The 16922-nt window shown below is 42.1% G+C and overlaps 1 protein-coding gene across 1 annotated transcript in view; it reads right to left on the reverse strand.

Moving 5' to 3' along the window:
* CLYBL (citrate lyase beta like) overlaps positions 1 to 16922 on the reverse strand; it is a 130332-nt gene that overhangs the window by 67654 nt on the left and 45756 nt on the right. The window contains exon 3 of the mRNA XM_032203248.1: positions 7099 to 7288. Coding sequence (XP_032059139.1) covers positions 7099 to 7288 — 190 coding nt within the window. The remainder of the gene's footprint in view (positions 1 to 7098; positions 7289 to 16922) is intronic.

Genomic DNA, 16922 nt, shown 5'->3' on the forward strand with positions numbered 1-16922 from the left:
GAAATTTCCCATGCTACTGAGACTTTTAATAATGGCAAGCCACCAGGGAAAGCAGCATTCCCATTTTAATTTTGAGCATCTTTTGAAGACAAGTCACCCTACTATGCGCCTGTGTACATTTAATCATTCTCTACACACTTTATCAGCAAGCCTTCTCCCTGTAGGAGGAATACAATTAGGTACAGTACTAATTTATTATAAATAAAGCAAAGACCTGGTAAAATAACCTAGTTATCAATGTTTCATGCAACTGTGCCTATGAAGTACTAGCTAACATTCTCACCATGAGCCTGGAGAAATACCTGCGGCATTGATAAATCCTAACCAACTTGGCTTTATTAAAAAAGGGGAAAAAAATAAAAAAGATTATCATTGCATAACATAGGAAAACTGTTGATTTTAATTGAAGTAGCTAGAGATTTATGGAAGCCAACCACAGCTTTTTTCCACTGATACTGCAAAAGCCTTCAATAAGATCAATAAGGAAACACATTTTGCTAAGGAAAGCCTAGGATTTTTTTTTTTTTCGTGTACCATGCTGACCCACTTTATGTATTTATCTCCACCCTCAAATTTAGTTGAAGTGTTATTTTGCATGCAAGAGCCTCTTCTCATCAGTGATAAGGAATAAAAAGGTCAGAAGGCCTCAGATTAGGGGGAAAATGGTAGGCAAGGATGCTCTCTCTCCGGTGTGCTGTTTGTTCTGACCCCAGGATCAGATCTCTGGCGCGATGGAGGAGGCATTCTCATGGGGAGAAATCTCCATAAAATCAGCGTGCATGCGGATGATCTGCTCTTAACTGTAATGAACCCAGAGTCATCTCTTACGTATGCGTTATTCATAACGGAACAGTCTGAAGAGTGGTCAGGCTTTAATCCTATTTTTAAAAACAGATGATTCAAAAGAATTAATTGTTTTTCTTTCCTTTTTTTTTTTTTTTTCTTTCTTTTTTTTTTTTCTTCCATGACACAGCACAGCGATGATCTTTTAAGTGGCTGCTACAAGGTATTAACTAGGAGCAAATTTATGCTATGACCCTAAGAGGCCGTGCTGCTGATAAGCCAAAGTAGGTCCGTCCCTACACATCTTACCAGCCAAACTGAGCTTCCCCTCACTGCCGAGGGCTGCAGGGAGAGCAGAAAGGCTCAGGGACTGCTGCTTGCCCTCTGAAGGCAGGGATGAGAGGAAAGGACAGAGCTGAGGCTTCCTCTTCCCCAGCTTCTGATGCTCAAGCGCTGGAGGAGAGAGCAGCTTCCTTCAAAAAGAGACAAAGTGAAATGATCATGACTCACAGCAGAAAGGGCTGGAGAGCTTAAACCCTCATCAGTCCTCCATCGTTTTACTGTGCAGCCCTGAATATTAATAACTTTTATTGGATGAAGACGAACTCTTCAGTTCCAGAGGAACAACAACTTCATAATTTTAACTGAAGTGCTTCGTGTTGGAGGGCTCCGCAGCAGCTTCCCAGCCATATGTATACTTCAAGGGCTTGCTTTTACACCTCTGATATAAAAAACATGAGCAATTTAACTTTCTGAATGCCATTTTTTAATGAGAAAAAGTGATAAATAAATGCTTGTTCATGGCTGGTAGGATTTAATTCCCTGGCATGAAGTTTAGGTGGGGCAATTAGGTCTAACACCACTACTGGGATAACATCCTTGCAAATATGAATAAAAACTAACATTGAGAGGAAAACTACTTATTAAATGATAAAGCCAGAGGCTGCTGAGCCATGACCCAGAGGCTGAAGGAAGGGAGGCCTTTGGGGCACAGAAGACATGCACAGGCCAGGTTACAGAGAAAATGCTTTAACCAAAGGAGGGTATTTTCCTGATGGCTGCTCCCTAATCATGGAACTGCTCAGGATGCCACTGTCTCAATACAAGCGAAGACTCACATATGGCTTTACTTTCTGTGCAGATAATCAAGCTGCGATTTTGATACCCAACAGGGGTATCAGGTGTGGAGAAAGAACCTGAACCCAGAAACCCAGAAACAGAAAAAACGCCACAGCTCCCAGCGCTGCTGAAACCATTAGCTTTTCTTTTCTGCAACACTTTTCTACCTGATGATGTGGAATATGCTCTCGGCTACATATACGTTTTTGGGGCTCTGGGATGCCTCAGAAATGTATTTTCAGGGACCATGAGATCAAGACTGATGTTTAAACTGGTCTCATCACTTTGAGCAGAAGGACAGAGAGAGGTATTGCCTTGCTAAGGAAAAAACAGGTGTGATAGTACAGAAACATTGTAGTTCAACATATTCAGACAAGAACCCTTCAGTTCTCATTCAGAAATGACTTTTAGTTTTAAAACTTATTTGCTCTACAGTATTTTACAGAAGCCAAAATTGGAATGCAGTTTTCTGGATTTTACATAAAATAAGTATTTTGACAGACTTTAAGTATTTTGTAAAAACAATTATCTCATAGTGAAAATTCGGCATGGGGAGAAACATGGGGTTTTGTTTTGATTCCTAACCATAACTCTGGCATTCCCCAGAGAAAGAAAAGTGAACTGTAGCGCCTTAAAAATTTTCCTGAGATGACTTTCAAGGGTCATTTTTGACAGAAGGGACTGTGCCTTCGCTGGCCTGAAGGAGCACAAGAAATAGTAAGAGTAAGCCTACGGAGTAAGGCTCTGTATATCTCAGTTATTCAATTGACTTCAGTGAAGATAAAGCCACTAATAGCATTGGTCTAGAGGCATCGAAATGCTCCAAAACTTATCAACGACTCAGAAAGAGCCAAAAACAGTCAAGTAGCAGCTCTGACTGGTCTCTTTTTAGGCTGACCCAGCAGCTGACATTCCCTGGATGCTCTGAAGAAGAGCAGCACCAAAGACAAGATCCTGCTGAAAAAAATGTTGTTCTAGAAAACATTTGCGTAAAAGTGGCAACCTGAACCCTGCAGAACTAACAAGGAAAGCTTGGCCCACTCTGCCTTTGGAAAATTAAAGCACTTGCACAGAAATCTTCCTTTCTGCACCAGGAGGAAACTTTTCCACTTGATAACAGGTTCACCTGGCATGGAAGCACTGTGAGTAAGGCAGCTCTGCAGAGAAAGCTACACCAGGGAGTGATCACTTGGCTGAGAGCCCTCGAGATATTTTCTCACAGCTCAGCTGCTACACAGAGACCTTTCAATGGCATAACATACAATTCAACCTACTGGCTTGTATGACATGGTCAAGTACCTGATACAGCCATCTATTCTGTCTTTTTTTTTTTTTTTATTGTAACTATAATAGAAGAATATTCAGGCCTTCTCCTGCAAAGAACTAAAATGGGTATCTACCATTTTGTACCATTTCGCCATAAGTCTCTACAGTGTGATGCACTTGCAATATATCAATGCTGCAATCTGTATTATCTCTAATTTAATAGTTTTAGGATTTCTATTTGAACTGCTCAATAATATTGCCCACTGAGCCATTTCTTTAAAATGGACAGCAACACTGAAGAAACTTTATGCACACATTAGTGGGGATGAGCTCCTATATTCAGCTGTGAACAATAGCTCAGGGACAGTGATTTCCCTTTAGCAGTATTCAAGTCCTTCCCCCACCAAACTCTCAACCAAAAAACAACTATATCGTGTAGAAATTCCCAAAATCCTACATAGCCAGACACCTGGGGAGGCAGCTGCCAGTCCACACCATGTGATGTTATACATCTGAACCTCTAAAACCATTGTATGGAGCACCATGCCAGGATTTGAAGTCAACATGGGCTAAGTTTAGCAAGGCTAAAGCTAACTTTGCAAAAGAAGGCTGAAATTTTCAGCAACACTGGGATATTTTCTTATCAAGTTTCTTATGCCAAAATTTTGAAGACCTCCTTACAGCCCTGTCTAGTCCAAAAGGCCTTGCAAACATCCCACACATTCTACTCACAGCAGATCAACTCTAACTCTCCTTCCAGGCTTAGTACTCTTCACACTATAACTTTGCATTTTAGCCATTTCTTCACCTTGTTTACCCTTAAAAGTTGACAATTTTTCTCTTTGGGAGTTTCTTGTTGCAAGATGGAAGGGTTTCTGCTGCTTGGACTTGATGCAAGTGAAGATCTGTGTAAGCAGATAAATTTGATGAAAGATACTGTGAATCTTCAACCAGGTTCTGATTTCCCAAAAACCCAACATTTCACCAGCAAGAAAATCCATAAGTAGAATTTTTATTGATATAAAACATGGCAATAAATAGCAACATTCATCAGTAGTATTTGTTGTAAGAATAACGAATTAAAGGACAAACTCAATGTTGCCGTGTTTCCTGGTGTTTTGTCCTCAGTTTCAGATGACCCATTTGCAATGGGCCAGTGAATACTGTATTTCAGTGCATATTCTTGACATATCTTTCACACGAAGTCTCCAAACACCTCAGAAACATTAATAAATTAAGCAGCAAGAGCAGTAATAATTTCAGCTTTACATTCACAGAACCTAATCCTCAAAGTCTTCCTGAGTATCTCTGGCAGATCTAAAAATGAAATTTGGTCTTCCAATCAGTTTGAATTATACTTTGCTACTAGATCATACAATCACACAGACTAATTCAGGCTGGAAGGGACCTCAGGAGACTACCTTGTCCATCCTCCTGCTCAAAGCAGGGCTAACTTCAGCTCTATACCAGTCTGCTTAGGGCCTTTCAACGTGTGAATACCCACACATGTGGAGGGAGGAGGCAGCACTGTTCTGGAAACCCTCTTCAAGTGTTTGACTACCTGCAGAGGGAAGAACGTTTTCCTATATCTCCCCAGTTTGGTGTCATCATGAACGTGATGAGAGTGCACTCCCTCCCATCAATGAGGTTGTTAATGAAGAACATAGATAGTACGGGTCCCAGAGTGGGCAATGCAAAATATATGCAACATGCACCACCTATGTACAGCCAAACTGCCACCCACCCTACAGTGTTTCCACCCAGTCCATTTCTCCTCAGGCTGACTACCAGGATATTATCATAAAACCCATCAAAAGCCTTGCTAAAGTTAAGGTAGACATCCATTTCTCTCTAATACTCAAAGATGTTAAATCATTTATTCAGAGAAAGCAATTGGGTTTGTTAAGCCATGATTTGTTCCTGATCAGTCCATTCTGGCTATGGCCTTGGGCCCTCTGAAATATCTTCCATGAAAACCAGTGCTATCACTTTCCCAGCCACGACTGTGAGGCTGATGGGCCTCAGGTTCCTCCTTCCTAACCTTTCTGAAGATGGCTGCAGCATTATTTGCCTTTCTCCAGGCACCAGAAACCTCCCCCAGTCACCATGGCCTTTCAAAGATGAGAGACAGCAGCTTCAGGGTGACACGAGCCAGATCCCTCAGCAGCTTCCAGTGAGGCCTGTCTGGTCCCATGGACCATCTTATTCAACTGGACACTGACTTCATCCTCCTCTACTGTGGCTCCTTCCCCAAACTTTGCTTTTTGGAAATGTCCTTTTAGCCTTGGGAGCAGACTGACAGTAAAGCCGAAGGTTTCATGGAGGAGTGGGTTCACACTACCCCAGTCCTCTTCTCCTTTTTGCTACTTGACATAGTTGTGGTAGCCATTCTTGGTCAGGCCTCACCAGTTTAGATCCCAGCCAAGCTTTGACCTTCCTCCTTCTGTCCCTACGTGCCCATACAACACTTCTGTGTCGCTCGTTGGTAGCCTGCCTCCACTTCTACCTCCTATCTGCTTCTTGTTTGCATTTAAGCTCAGTCAGGGGCTCATCTGTCATCTCCAGTTTGTATTACATAATTTTCTCCTAATTTTTTTGAAATCTTATACCCAGTGGCACAACTCTCCTTCACTTCAACAGAGCTAGAATTTTAACACCCTTTACAAACTGCTACCATCAACTTTGTCACCTTGATCATAGAAATTTTGGTTTGCTGTCATCCTATGTAACAAATAGATGCTTCTGCTTTAAATGATTTGTTTTATACAATTAAGCTGAACCTAAAAATGCAATATTTTAACACGCAATTGTGTCTTGTGTCATCTAACAGCAGCAGCCTCCCAGGTATGAACTAAACAATACTAATTCACTGTGACAGCAAATATAATTATAGTCTCCCACACAGAATTTTAGCAACTGGAAAATGTTTTCCAACTGTCTTCAACAGTATGCATGAACATTCAGCTATGCTATTTTCACTTTACAGAACTAAAATAAATATACAAAAACTCCATAAACTTTTTCTTTCTGACATACAAGTAAAGACCTGAAGGTTAACGAGAGCACTATTAAATTGAGTCCTTCTGGAATTAAATTAAATTAAATTAAATTAAATTAAATCCCCCCCAAAAAAACAGAAAACAATAAAATTTCATACACAGTTTTGAGATTACATGGGAAAATTTTCAAACCTATTTTCATAACTTCCTGGACAACACGTTCATACTCAAACCCTAAACAGCACTTGCTGTTGTTTGAGGCTCTGTAAAACGAACAGGAAAGCTTATAAATATGAAGATGATGTTATGGCCAACTGATGTTCCAGTTCAGAAATATTTTTCACTATGAAACATTCAAACCAGTTTCTGGTATACATGCTTTAAGATGTGAAACATTTTAAAAGGAAATGGTTACTTTGAGATATTAAAAACAAAAATTGCTAGCAAGCATATCTGAACACATATTTAGTTCATTCTCTCTTTCAGAACTTAACATCAACAAAAACTTAGCACTGGTACATGTATACATCCATTTCTCACTCTGCTCTCTGACTGCTTTCTTGCGGCACCTTCAATCTAAAACGCCCTCCAAATGCTGGTGCACTTGGGTTCTAACTACTCCTTCCTTCAGAAACATCCCTACTGGCATTTCTACTGAAAATCTCAACAAGTAAATCTTTCTAAACACCCACAGGCTCAAGCCCAAACCCATACTCTTTTGCTCACAATCTGAAGATGCTTTTGTTTCAACCACAAAATCCCAACTTGGTGACTGTGAACTAACTCCACAAAGCCTATCACTTTGACTTTACTTTGTGTATCTTAAGATTTATCTCTGTCTCTCTGGTTGCCACTTCCCCAAGGCAAAGGTGATGTTTTTCCACACATTCTGTTTAGCGCTGATTGTATTGCACAGATAATTTTTAATTACCTTTCTGTTCAGAGCCACGCCATCTTCACAGTCCAGCACCGCACAATCGACGTTTAGCGATGGGATTTTTCGTATCTTTTTTTCATCATCCGCAGGTACATACAGCACAGCTCGCCTGGGAACATACTTGTGAGATGATGCTAAGTGGTAACTGAGCTTGGGAACACCAGCTGGCAGAGGAGAATTCAGCCTGTGAAGGATATGGTGAAATCAGACTCTTGACTACAATGCTTCAAGGAATAATTGACTATATTTTAAAAAGAGAAACTTTCCTACATTAATAGTGTCAGTTTGTTTTTATTTCTCAGGAAGATCTAAGGTAGGGAGATATCAGTATTTCAGTTAATTACAGTATAAAGCCCCCAAATCACTATGTTCAACAGAAGTTGCAAACTTTAACACCCATAACTGAAGAAATGCCAGGTCTGAGATTATCCGTGTAGGCTTAATTACGCTGCCTGTTCTGTGCACTGTGACAAATACTAAATACAGAAAGGCTTTTGTTTTTTCTCCACTTCTGTCACAACTCTTCTATAGGCTGGAGGCTATGCTGGGGAACAGATCAGGGCTGCTTTAGCAAGGAGGCTGCTATCTGCCACGTGTGCTCCAGAAGCTAGATGGCATGCTGTGAATGAAGCAGGGGTGTTGGTTAAAACAAACACCGCTTTGCAAGGTTGGTTTTGCAACCTTAGCATTATTTCAACAACCGTATTTGCATGCAAATTTTAAATAAGCAAAATGGTTGGAGAGGGAAACAAGAGAACAGCCAGGAATGAAAACCCCACGTAATGTGCAACCTCACTAATCCCGATGTGTCCTCTGTGAAGCCTTCAGACCCACAGCACAGCCCTTGATTGACAGAGCTCCTGAGCTCACCAGCATCATCAGCAGGCTGTTGGCCATGGCAGCTTTTAGCATTTATAAACACTTCGTGCACTACACTTGGGTGCAAGTGTGAGGCCGTGGCACCACAGGGCTTGAGTGGGTTGCATCATTATGGTCTAGAGTCATCAGGTTTGCTGAGGTCTCCACCCTGCACTGGTGGCTCCTGGTGAGGGAGCAGCCAACCCACCTCAGATGCAGGGCTGGTGGGCCGGGAGGCAGTGGGGCTGCCGGGGGAGGCTGCCCTCGAGTGCAGTAGGGAGCTCGCCTTGCTCCATAATTACAAGCACAGAGAAATAAATTGCAGACGGTGCCACTGTGTTTCTTGGCCTTCCAAAAAAAGCCCTTGCCTGTTCCTGTTCCCACCCATTTCACGGTGTACCCCCCAGGCCTATTCTGCTACATCAAAAACGAGGACAAAATAATACAATTTTCCTTCGTATCCAGAGCACAAGTCACTTCCACCACAAAATAATCCCACCACATAACACCATTACGCATTATCATGTATATTATTCAGCACTTTGAATAATGCAAAGCTTTTCTAGCACCGCACTGAATATGTCATTATCACATCATGTCAGGGACCCATGCATTCTCCCATGCCCCTCTTAATAATATTGCCCAAGTTGCTACATTTGGATGACACACAGCTACGTGCGCACATGGCTTCCCTTCACAGTGGGCACGACTAACCCTCTCTGACGCCTGGAAATGAGTTCAGTCAATCGAAATTGGAGCCAACGTGATGTGCTGCTGACAGACTACTTTGATACTTGCTTTTCTAAGCTAACCTCGCTGAAGCATCCGCTCTTCCCCTAGGCCTGGCACCCTGAAAGATGAGTATAGGTCTTGGGTTAAAAATTTGAAGGCATCTTTTATCACATTTTAACTCAGTAAACTAAGCAGAAAAGGACAACTGTTCAACCATCTCCTGTGCCAGGTCCCTGCAATGTCCTGGGTGGACCCATTTTATGAGCCCATAAAAACCCAACACTGACTTCTTCTTTGTAGTACGTCTGGTAATGCTTAATTCACCCTAAGCAAGGGGGCAGCTTTGCTGTTCAAGAGAAATGATGCACTATTTATTACAAACAGCAGTGCTACCCTTGCTAATAAATCCTCATCTCCAACTGCAACAGCTCCAAGACTTGGGCTGTGGAGGTCCTGACACTCAATACCAGGAGCCATGTGCTGAGTCTCCTAAGTAGCATCCTTGCCCCTCTCCCACAAAACACTTCATGTCCCCTGCCATGTATTGAAGTGGGGATGATAACACAACTTGAGGCAACTCAAGTGGCTGCTAGTTAAATCCACTTAATCCCATTTTCTTGTAGCAGTACTCTTTGGGAGAGCACGGAGGAGGTGGAAGAGTGGTTTATCTCAAATGGAAAGAGGAGGGTCTTTCTTCAGTGTGACACAGAGGTCAGCAAAGAAGTCCGCAGTCCTTCACTAAACATAGATGAGGGGACAAAAGTGATTAGTTTCCATTCTTTTTCTCTGATGGCTTCAACCCTGTAGTGCTGGAAGCACAAAGGAGCCAAAGAGCTCAGTCCATTAATAGTTAACTATGGCCTACAGACAAGCAGCCGCTGGAGCACTCTTACTGTCTGCCTCCCACCAACCCAAACTTGATGAAAGTGGCTGAAACCATCATCTCAGAGCACACCGAGGGGACATATCTCCTGTCACACACACATTTCCCAGGATTTCTCCAAGGGCTGTTGGACCATCCAGTTTCCCCTTCACTGCTGCAAGCCCCATGGAGGCCACTCTGCTCCAAGCACCATGCACAATGGCACAGAGCATCACGTAGGTGAAACCCTCAGTGTCCACAGAGCAGGTTCAGTCAGGTGTCACCTTTAAGGTCTGTGATCTTCTATTTAGATGGGGCAGCGGTGTGGCCTCCCCTCAAGAACTAGTAGATTTAATCCACGATGCTACCACCTGGTGATTGCTGGTATCTCCTTCTCGGCTTTGCAGCCCCATGGGCCCAAAATTCAGGATTCTCAGGACACAGATTATTATAAAAATACATCAATTTGTCAAATTATTAGTCTTATGAAACATTTTAGTAAAGAAGTACTAATTTTTTCAAGAGGTGTGATCAAAAATTAAGGTCATTTGGACCATGAGGAATTGCTGTCAGCTGCCCAACACAGCATCTTCTCCTTTCGAAACAAAGAGCTCTAGAAATGCGAGTGTAAAATGAGACTCTTCATCAAGGATACCTACGTGTGGCTGCAACAAACATTTTCAGGTGCTATTCTTTTCCCAAATATTATTTTAAAACCCTGTTCTCACTGCACATTTGCCTTGCCTAGTCATATCTTGTGTTCTACAATGAACGAATTGCGGAGTAAGAAGCACCTGTATTAAGAAGTCCATTTGCCCGTGGACGTTTTGGAAACTGAGAGTGGCAAAACCCAGCATACTAACAGTTAGCTATTCTGATAGCAAACACTATCAGGATTATTCTGACTTCTTTTTTTATTTTGAAAGAGTGAAAACATCCCCAGTGTGGTTACTATTTTTTTTTTTTTTTGGGGGGGGGGAAGTGTTAGGGAACAGCACTGCAATCTCAGTTACATCATTAACCCCATGCTGTAAAGAGGAAGAAAATCTTGCATATGTTTCCTGACTGCAAGTATTTTAATGATTCAAACTAGCTTGACTGTGCCTAAAACTAAACACATGGACATAAGCCAAGTGAATTTGCTAAGACAACGTTTCTTCCTTTAAGCACTGCACGTTAAAATGAGGACTAGGCTATTGGGTAATGCTCATTAACTTGTTTTACTGCAGCTTCTCATTCACAGCATCCAGCAGCATGCCGAATGTTTGTGGGCCTTGGAACTGAAAGTAAATTTCTTCAGCAAACAGAGCACTCTACTAAAGTCTTCATCAAATATGTAAAAGTCGCTAGCAAATTAAAGTTACTCTCAATCCTCTGAGAACAGTTTCACCTAAGAGCAAACAGCTCATCCTCAGGAAGGAGAAAACAAAACTGTTCCGATCCCTAAGAGGCGCTGCACTTTGCAATGGCAGCCCTACAGCGGGACAGCAACCAGTGAAACTACTGAAAATTACAGAGATTTCCCTGATGCATACTGCATTTTCATATTCCAGCATTGCTCGAGCTCACACATTTACTGAACTGTATGCACCTGTGCCGTCTCGTTGGAGCCAGCAACCTATAGCTCAGGAAGTAAAGTGCTCCCATCAGTTATTTTCAGGATCAGCACTTTAACTTGAGCCTCTGCTCTATGTTTGTTTGCTAGATCGAGTCATCCTAGAAGAGACCCTTCACCATCACGTGCCCAACACATGGAAAAATATCCATCACTTGATAGGCCAAATCTCTACTTCTAAAACACTTGGCACAGTGTTGCCAAAAATTTTCTAAAGATCGTACTTAGGCATTTGAACGAAAACCATGAAAAAAACAGGAAAATTTCCACACTGTGCATTTTTGAGCTGTAACTGGCAAATAACCACAATCCCAGATATCCAGCAAGGTAGGGTTGCAGAAGGACAGAAGTGACCCAAGATCTAAGAGCCCACTGAACACAACACAGCTAACATCTCAAAATCTCCTCCGAGCTAATTGTCTGATGTGTGAGAAAATAAAAATAAAGATAAGAAATTAAATATAACGGCTTTACTATGTCTGATTTACTAGGGAGTAGCTCCCAAACACGCACAAATAATTGACCAAAGACAAAGGCAAGTTGTGGGGAAATTACACAGCACCCCAATTTGCATAGTAATTCTTTCTAATTAAGGAAAGAAGCTAGAAGTTGTTTGTTATAAACATCAGCAGGCCTTGTGCAAATACGACCAGCTCACAACCGAGCTAAGCATTCGTCAAATCAAAGCGACTTTCCCGAGAGTTTTATTGGTACAGCTGCAGCGCATGCATTTTATCACACATGCTAATAATCCTGGTTATGGCACTAACATTTTAATCATTTGTTCTGTGGGCTTGTTTCTCAAACAATTAGCACTAATGAATGGCCAAAATACCTCGGATCATATATGTCTAATTGCAGTCAAGAGCAGTTATTGTCTGCATGTACATTTCAATTCACCTCTGGGGATAATGTTTGTTAATTGTATTTCTTTATATAGCAAGTGAAAAAAGGCTGTTCACTCCAAAAGGGACTAAGTGTTCTCTTCTTTCCCTTTGTTCCCACAAGAAGCTAAAGTCACTTCAAGAGGCACTTAATCCCATCATCCATGGTTACAATTGCCTTACAGCATCAATCAAAAAGAATCTGAAGTAAAATGATGCAGCTATATTGTGTAATTAAAAGCAATTCAGGTAGTTATTGCTTGGGGCATTTTCCAGGTCCAAATACTTCAAATGGCACCGCGGGGATTCTAAATACTGTAGTGTTTTAAATTTGGTCAACGACAATATCTCACAGAGAAAGGGGAGGAATATGCAAAAAAAAAATCTCCTAGTGTGTATTGTAAAGCAGAAGAAAAGAGGAGGAACAGCTAACGTTTGAAGTGACAAAATCTACAAGTCTCCATATAAAAGGGAAATAAAAATATCAAGAAGAGAGAAAAGGGGAGGAAAAAGAAAAGGACCGCACTTTTAAAGAAAAACAAATTCCCCGCAATTGTTGAAAAGTTAACATGTGAAAAAATGCTAACGTTTTCTCGGGCGGAAAACAAAAGATGGTTTCACCAGCTTTGCGGCCAGAATACGGGGCTCTGAAAGCCTGGCGCTTTCCTAGGGGAAAGAAATTCAAGGTAAACTGGTAAGTTTTGCTTTTTTTGGAAAAAAAAAAAAAAAAAAAGGCTTATGTTAAAAGAGAAGACATATGATATTTACTTCTGAATAAAGCCAGAACTTCGCTAAGGTGCTTTACCCAACAACTGCTACTAGCAGTGATCCAATTATGCTAAAATAAAAACTGCGGCTTTTCAACATATCAAATGCTCTGCTTTACATTTTGATTTCTTCCTTTGTTCCCAAACCACTAAGGTCATTTCCCTGATGCTCCAAAGAAAAGAAAAAAAAATAAATAAAAAAATTGAGAAATCCTTCAAATCTAAAAATCCACTTTCTCCCTCCTTAGCGGCAAGGCAGCAGCCCCTTGCTCCGGCAAACAGGGGCGAGCAGGTCTCGTGGTTTAGGGCTTTTGAAAAGCAGCTTTGCTGATGAGTCAAAGCGCCTTGAAAGAGGCATTGTCTGCTTTTAAAGTCCCCAACAAGGCCGATATGATCTCACAGCGATGTACCGCCGAGATTAATGCCCCTGAAGCTGATGGAGTTATACAGGTGTGAGATGCCAGGAGCCACGACGGGAGCAGGATCCTCTCTCTCAGCTCTCCAGAAGGAGAAAAAAATAAACCTGGGCATTTGCACAAAGTCATGAGGGATCCAGTGATGGGGAAGGGGGGCAGAGAAGTGCTGAGAAACCCTCAGCAAAGGACAAGTCGTACCCTCTGCAATGCGTGCTCCAGCTCTCCGAAGGGGCCGACTGGGTCGGGGAGCAGCTGCTGCAGGAGACCCCAGAGCGGGCAGAGGTGCAGAGGGGGATTGCCAAGGACCCTGGGCCAGCGCTCGCTCCAGCTGGCAGGACACAGCTTTATACCCCCAAAACAGAGATAAATAACACAGGGAAGGAGAGCCCCACTGATAAAAAAAAAGAACACAACTGTGACATGGAGAAGAGTCAGTAGAGGAAAGCAGTGCAGTGCTTAAACATTGAGTACCGCAGCAAAAGTTGCTGGCGAGTTGTTTTAGGGAAACGTGTGTCTTCAGCTGCTACTTATAATTTTTCCTATCTCCAGTAAACCAATGTAAGCCCTGTAACTGGAAACCAGAGCCTTTCTGGGGCACAGATCGAGAGCAAACCAGTAACTTACTGACAAAGGCTTAAAATCACGGACCCCTAAGCCATAAAATGATGAAAGGCTATCACAGGTTAAATAGTTAACCAAACTTTCTCCTCCCACCAGCACTAAACGTAAAAAAAAAAAATAAAAAAAAAATGACCTTTTATTTACCCCACCGTGTTCTTTCAACCACGTTTGACCCCGTTGTTTTGGTTCACTCAGAGCTCCACCATGGCTTGAATTGCTGTGACTGGAGATGGGGCTTTTCTTCTCAGTTCAGAATGGCCAAATTGGGGGGGGGGGGGGGGGGGGGGGGAGGATGGGGAGGACCTTTATCGGCTTCTCCAATTACTAGTGTCTGGCATTTTCACAGCAGCAAACATAGTTTGGGCTTCAGGAAGATTCGAGTGTGACTGTTCTTCGATTTAATAGGGGAATTAAAAAAAAAAAAGAGATTTAAATAATGGGCCAGGGCCACGAGGGCTGCTTGCTCCTCATGGCAACAGGCTGCTGATAGCGGAAAGCCCGTCTGTGCCTGCATGCGTTTGCCATCACCCAAGGTTAATTGGTGTCCTGTCTTGGGGAGCTCAAATGCACGTGATGATGCCCCGTGCATGGCCTGCTCCCTCCTCACGGCGCGGTGGCCTCGGGGCGGCCTGTCACACCAACATGGCACAGCTGGGCCGTGCCGCCACGAAGCTGGGCCCCGCTTCGACTGGGCATCAGATCTGGGCATCATCAGCCAAGTTCCCAGCCCCAGGGAACACCTAACGCTGTCCTTCCAGACCCAAACCTCGGACAGGCCATGGAAAAATTCTGTGTTTGTCCGCGACACATTCACCAGGCCTCGCTCACCGAAGGAAGGTGTAACCAAGATAACAATTCACTTCCCTGTTTTCCTACAGATAGAGACATTTTGAAGTTTTAATTTCTATAGGTACACTTTAAATGGTTTCATATATTTAATTAATGTTATTTCTCTCTCTCTCTCTTTTTTTTTTTTTTTTAACCCACATTTTTAGTAAATGACAACACTCTAAAGAGATTTTGAAAAATTTTGTTTAGCCATATGATGTCCTGACAGAATCTCTTGTATTACATTTTTTTAACAGAGTTGCAACTAGCAGCTGCAAAATAAAATTACAGCAATTCTTAAATAACAAAAAGATCCCACAATAAAACCGACGATTCAGTACCACATCAAGAGGCTCAGAAAAGACTGCACATAAAATTGCTCTTTTGAAGATGCGCGTTGCAAAGTAAAAAGAGATTACTTTGGATGCATGGCGTTGATTTATGATTTGTTTTGGTTTATCTCTGGTGTGTACAAACCAAAGTGCACCAAGTACGCTCAGGGCTGTGCAACATCAAGGAAAAAACACAGATTTTGAGGTTGAGCATCCTCCAGTTTAGGAGGATCACCAATAAGCTGTAAGAGGGCACACGAAGTAGAATTTTGCCTTAGGAAGTAAATACAAAAAAAGTGCAAATCAATAATGGTGGCACTTTTATATGAATCAGGTAACCACTGAAGAAAGGTTGAATTTTGAGGAGGTGCTCACTTTGTACAGTCACCACCGAAACACTTTTGCTTCTAAGGGAAACAATTTGAACTCTCCACTCCAGCCCATCCTGGGCCACTTTTTTTGTCACCAGTTCTGTCACAACGCTTCCACATGCACACGTTGTGCACCCAGCCATGTCCCTGTACACACACAAATTGATACAAACATTTGGACAGAATTCGTTTCTCCCTGGGTATGCTTCTCCCAACTTTTCTCCACTGTTCCCCTCTTTTCCCCCATGCTGCCGCTGACCCAACCGTGTGCACGTGTGGAAAGTGCTGCGCGGCCAAGAGCAAGATCAGGATTCAAGAATTAAGTGCTAATTACTCTGATTACTGTCTGAGGCCCAAACAGCTAAAGCCTCCGAACAGTAAAGGACTTGCTAACGAATTCCATGTAAAATAAGAAATATGTGCTTGACAAAATCAACCTCAACGAAACCCAGCTCCTGCCTGGTGAGTGATGGTGCAGCTGCTCGCACCAAAGCCTGGGCAGGTCAGAAATGCATGTATGCAGTGTGAGATACAAGGAAGATCAGACCAGCCCTAAAATTAGTTCTGATTCATGATGTACTTATGGTAAAACTACACTGAAGATGTGCCTGATATTATTTAAATGAAGCAAAGGAGTAGAGAAAAATGAGTACCGATATACTGGTGCAGAGGAAGCCATGGGAAGGAAGAAAATTTCCCCTCGCTTGGTGTCTTTCAGGATTTCTGATGTTTTATTACCAGTTTTATTCTAATTTCTGTTGTGGCGGGGAGATTTTGCAAAATGAGGTTTCCTTTGTACTTCTGAGAATTTTTTGCTAAATGGGCCATATTTTATGTTGGCTTGCAATTTACGGCATTCCACACTTGCCAAACACCAACAGCTCAGTGATTCCTGTACAGTTACTTAGAAGGGTATGCAAATTACGCTACTAAATAAAGCGCAGACATTTTTACTACTTAGGGAAAACAAAACAATATTGCGGTCTTCTCTGCACTTTGGGATCGCTCCTGAAAACCTGCTCAAGCATGTGCTTCACCCAGAGAAATCAAAAGGACTAGGCAAACACCTACAATTAACCATGTGCTTAAGTGCCTGCAGGACTGGGGATTAATTCTGAAACTCTTCCATTTCCCTGTGTTCTTAGGCTACACATAGACCAGCCTCATAATTTCTTTTTTCTTTTTTTCTTTTTTTTTTTTTTTTTTTGGCTCAGAGACTTTGCAAAATTGAGACTTGCACATGCAATCCAGCTGGTGAACATCTTTTTAACGACATAAAGGAACTTGTTTTCAAATGGGGAAATAAACTGCATATTATTTTCAGAGTACAATGAGAAGCAAAAGTATGATCTATGTTTAGCCAAGCATTTCAGATTGAAGAACTATTTTCTATTAAAGTGAACTTATTTAGTGTGATTCTGTGCCAAACAGCTGAGAAGTGAAGAAAAATTCCGCAAGCAATTAGTAAATATGAAATTGCTGAAGAACAGTCTGTGCAACCATAAATCTAAAATACATCGCAATTACATCCA

The sequence above is a fragment of the Aythya fuligula genome, chromosome 1 (assembly GCF_009819795.1).
Source record: "Aythya fuligula isolate bAytFul2 chromosome 1, bAytFul2.pri, whole genome shotgun sequence".
In the NCBI taxonomy this organism is placed as follows: Eukaryota; Metazoa; Chordata; class Aves; order Anseriformes; family Anatidae; genus Aythya; species Aythya fuligula.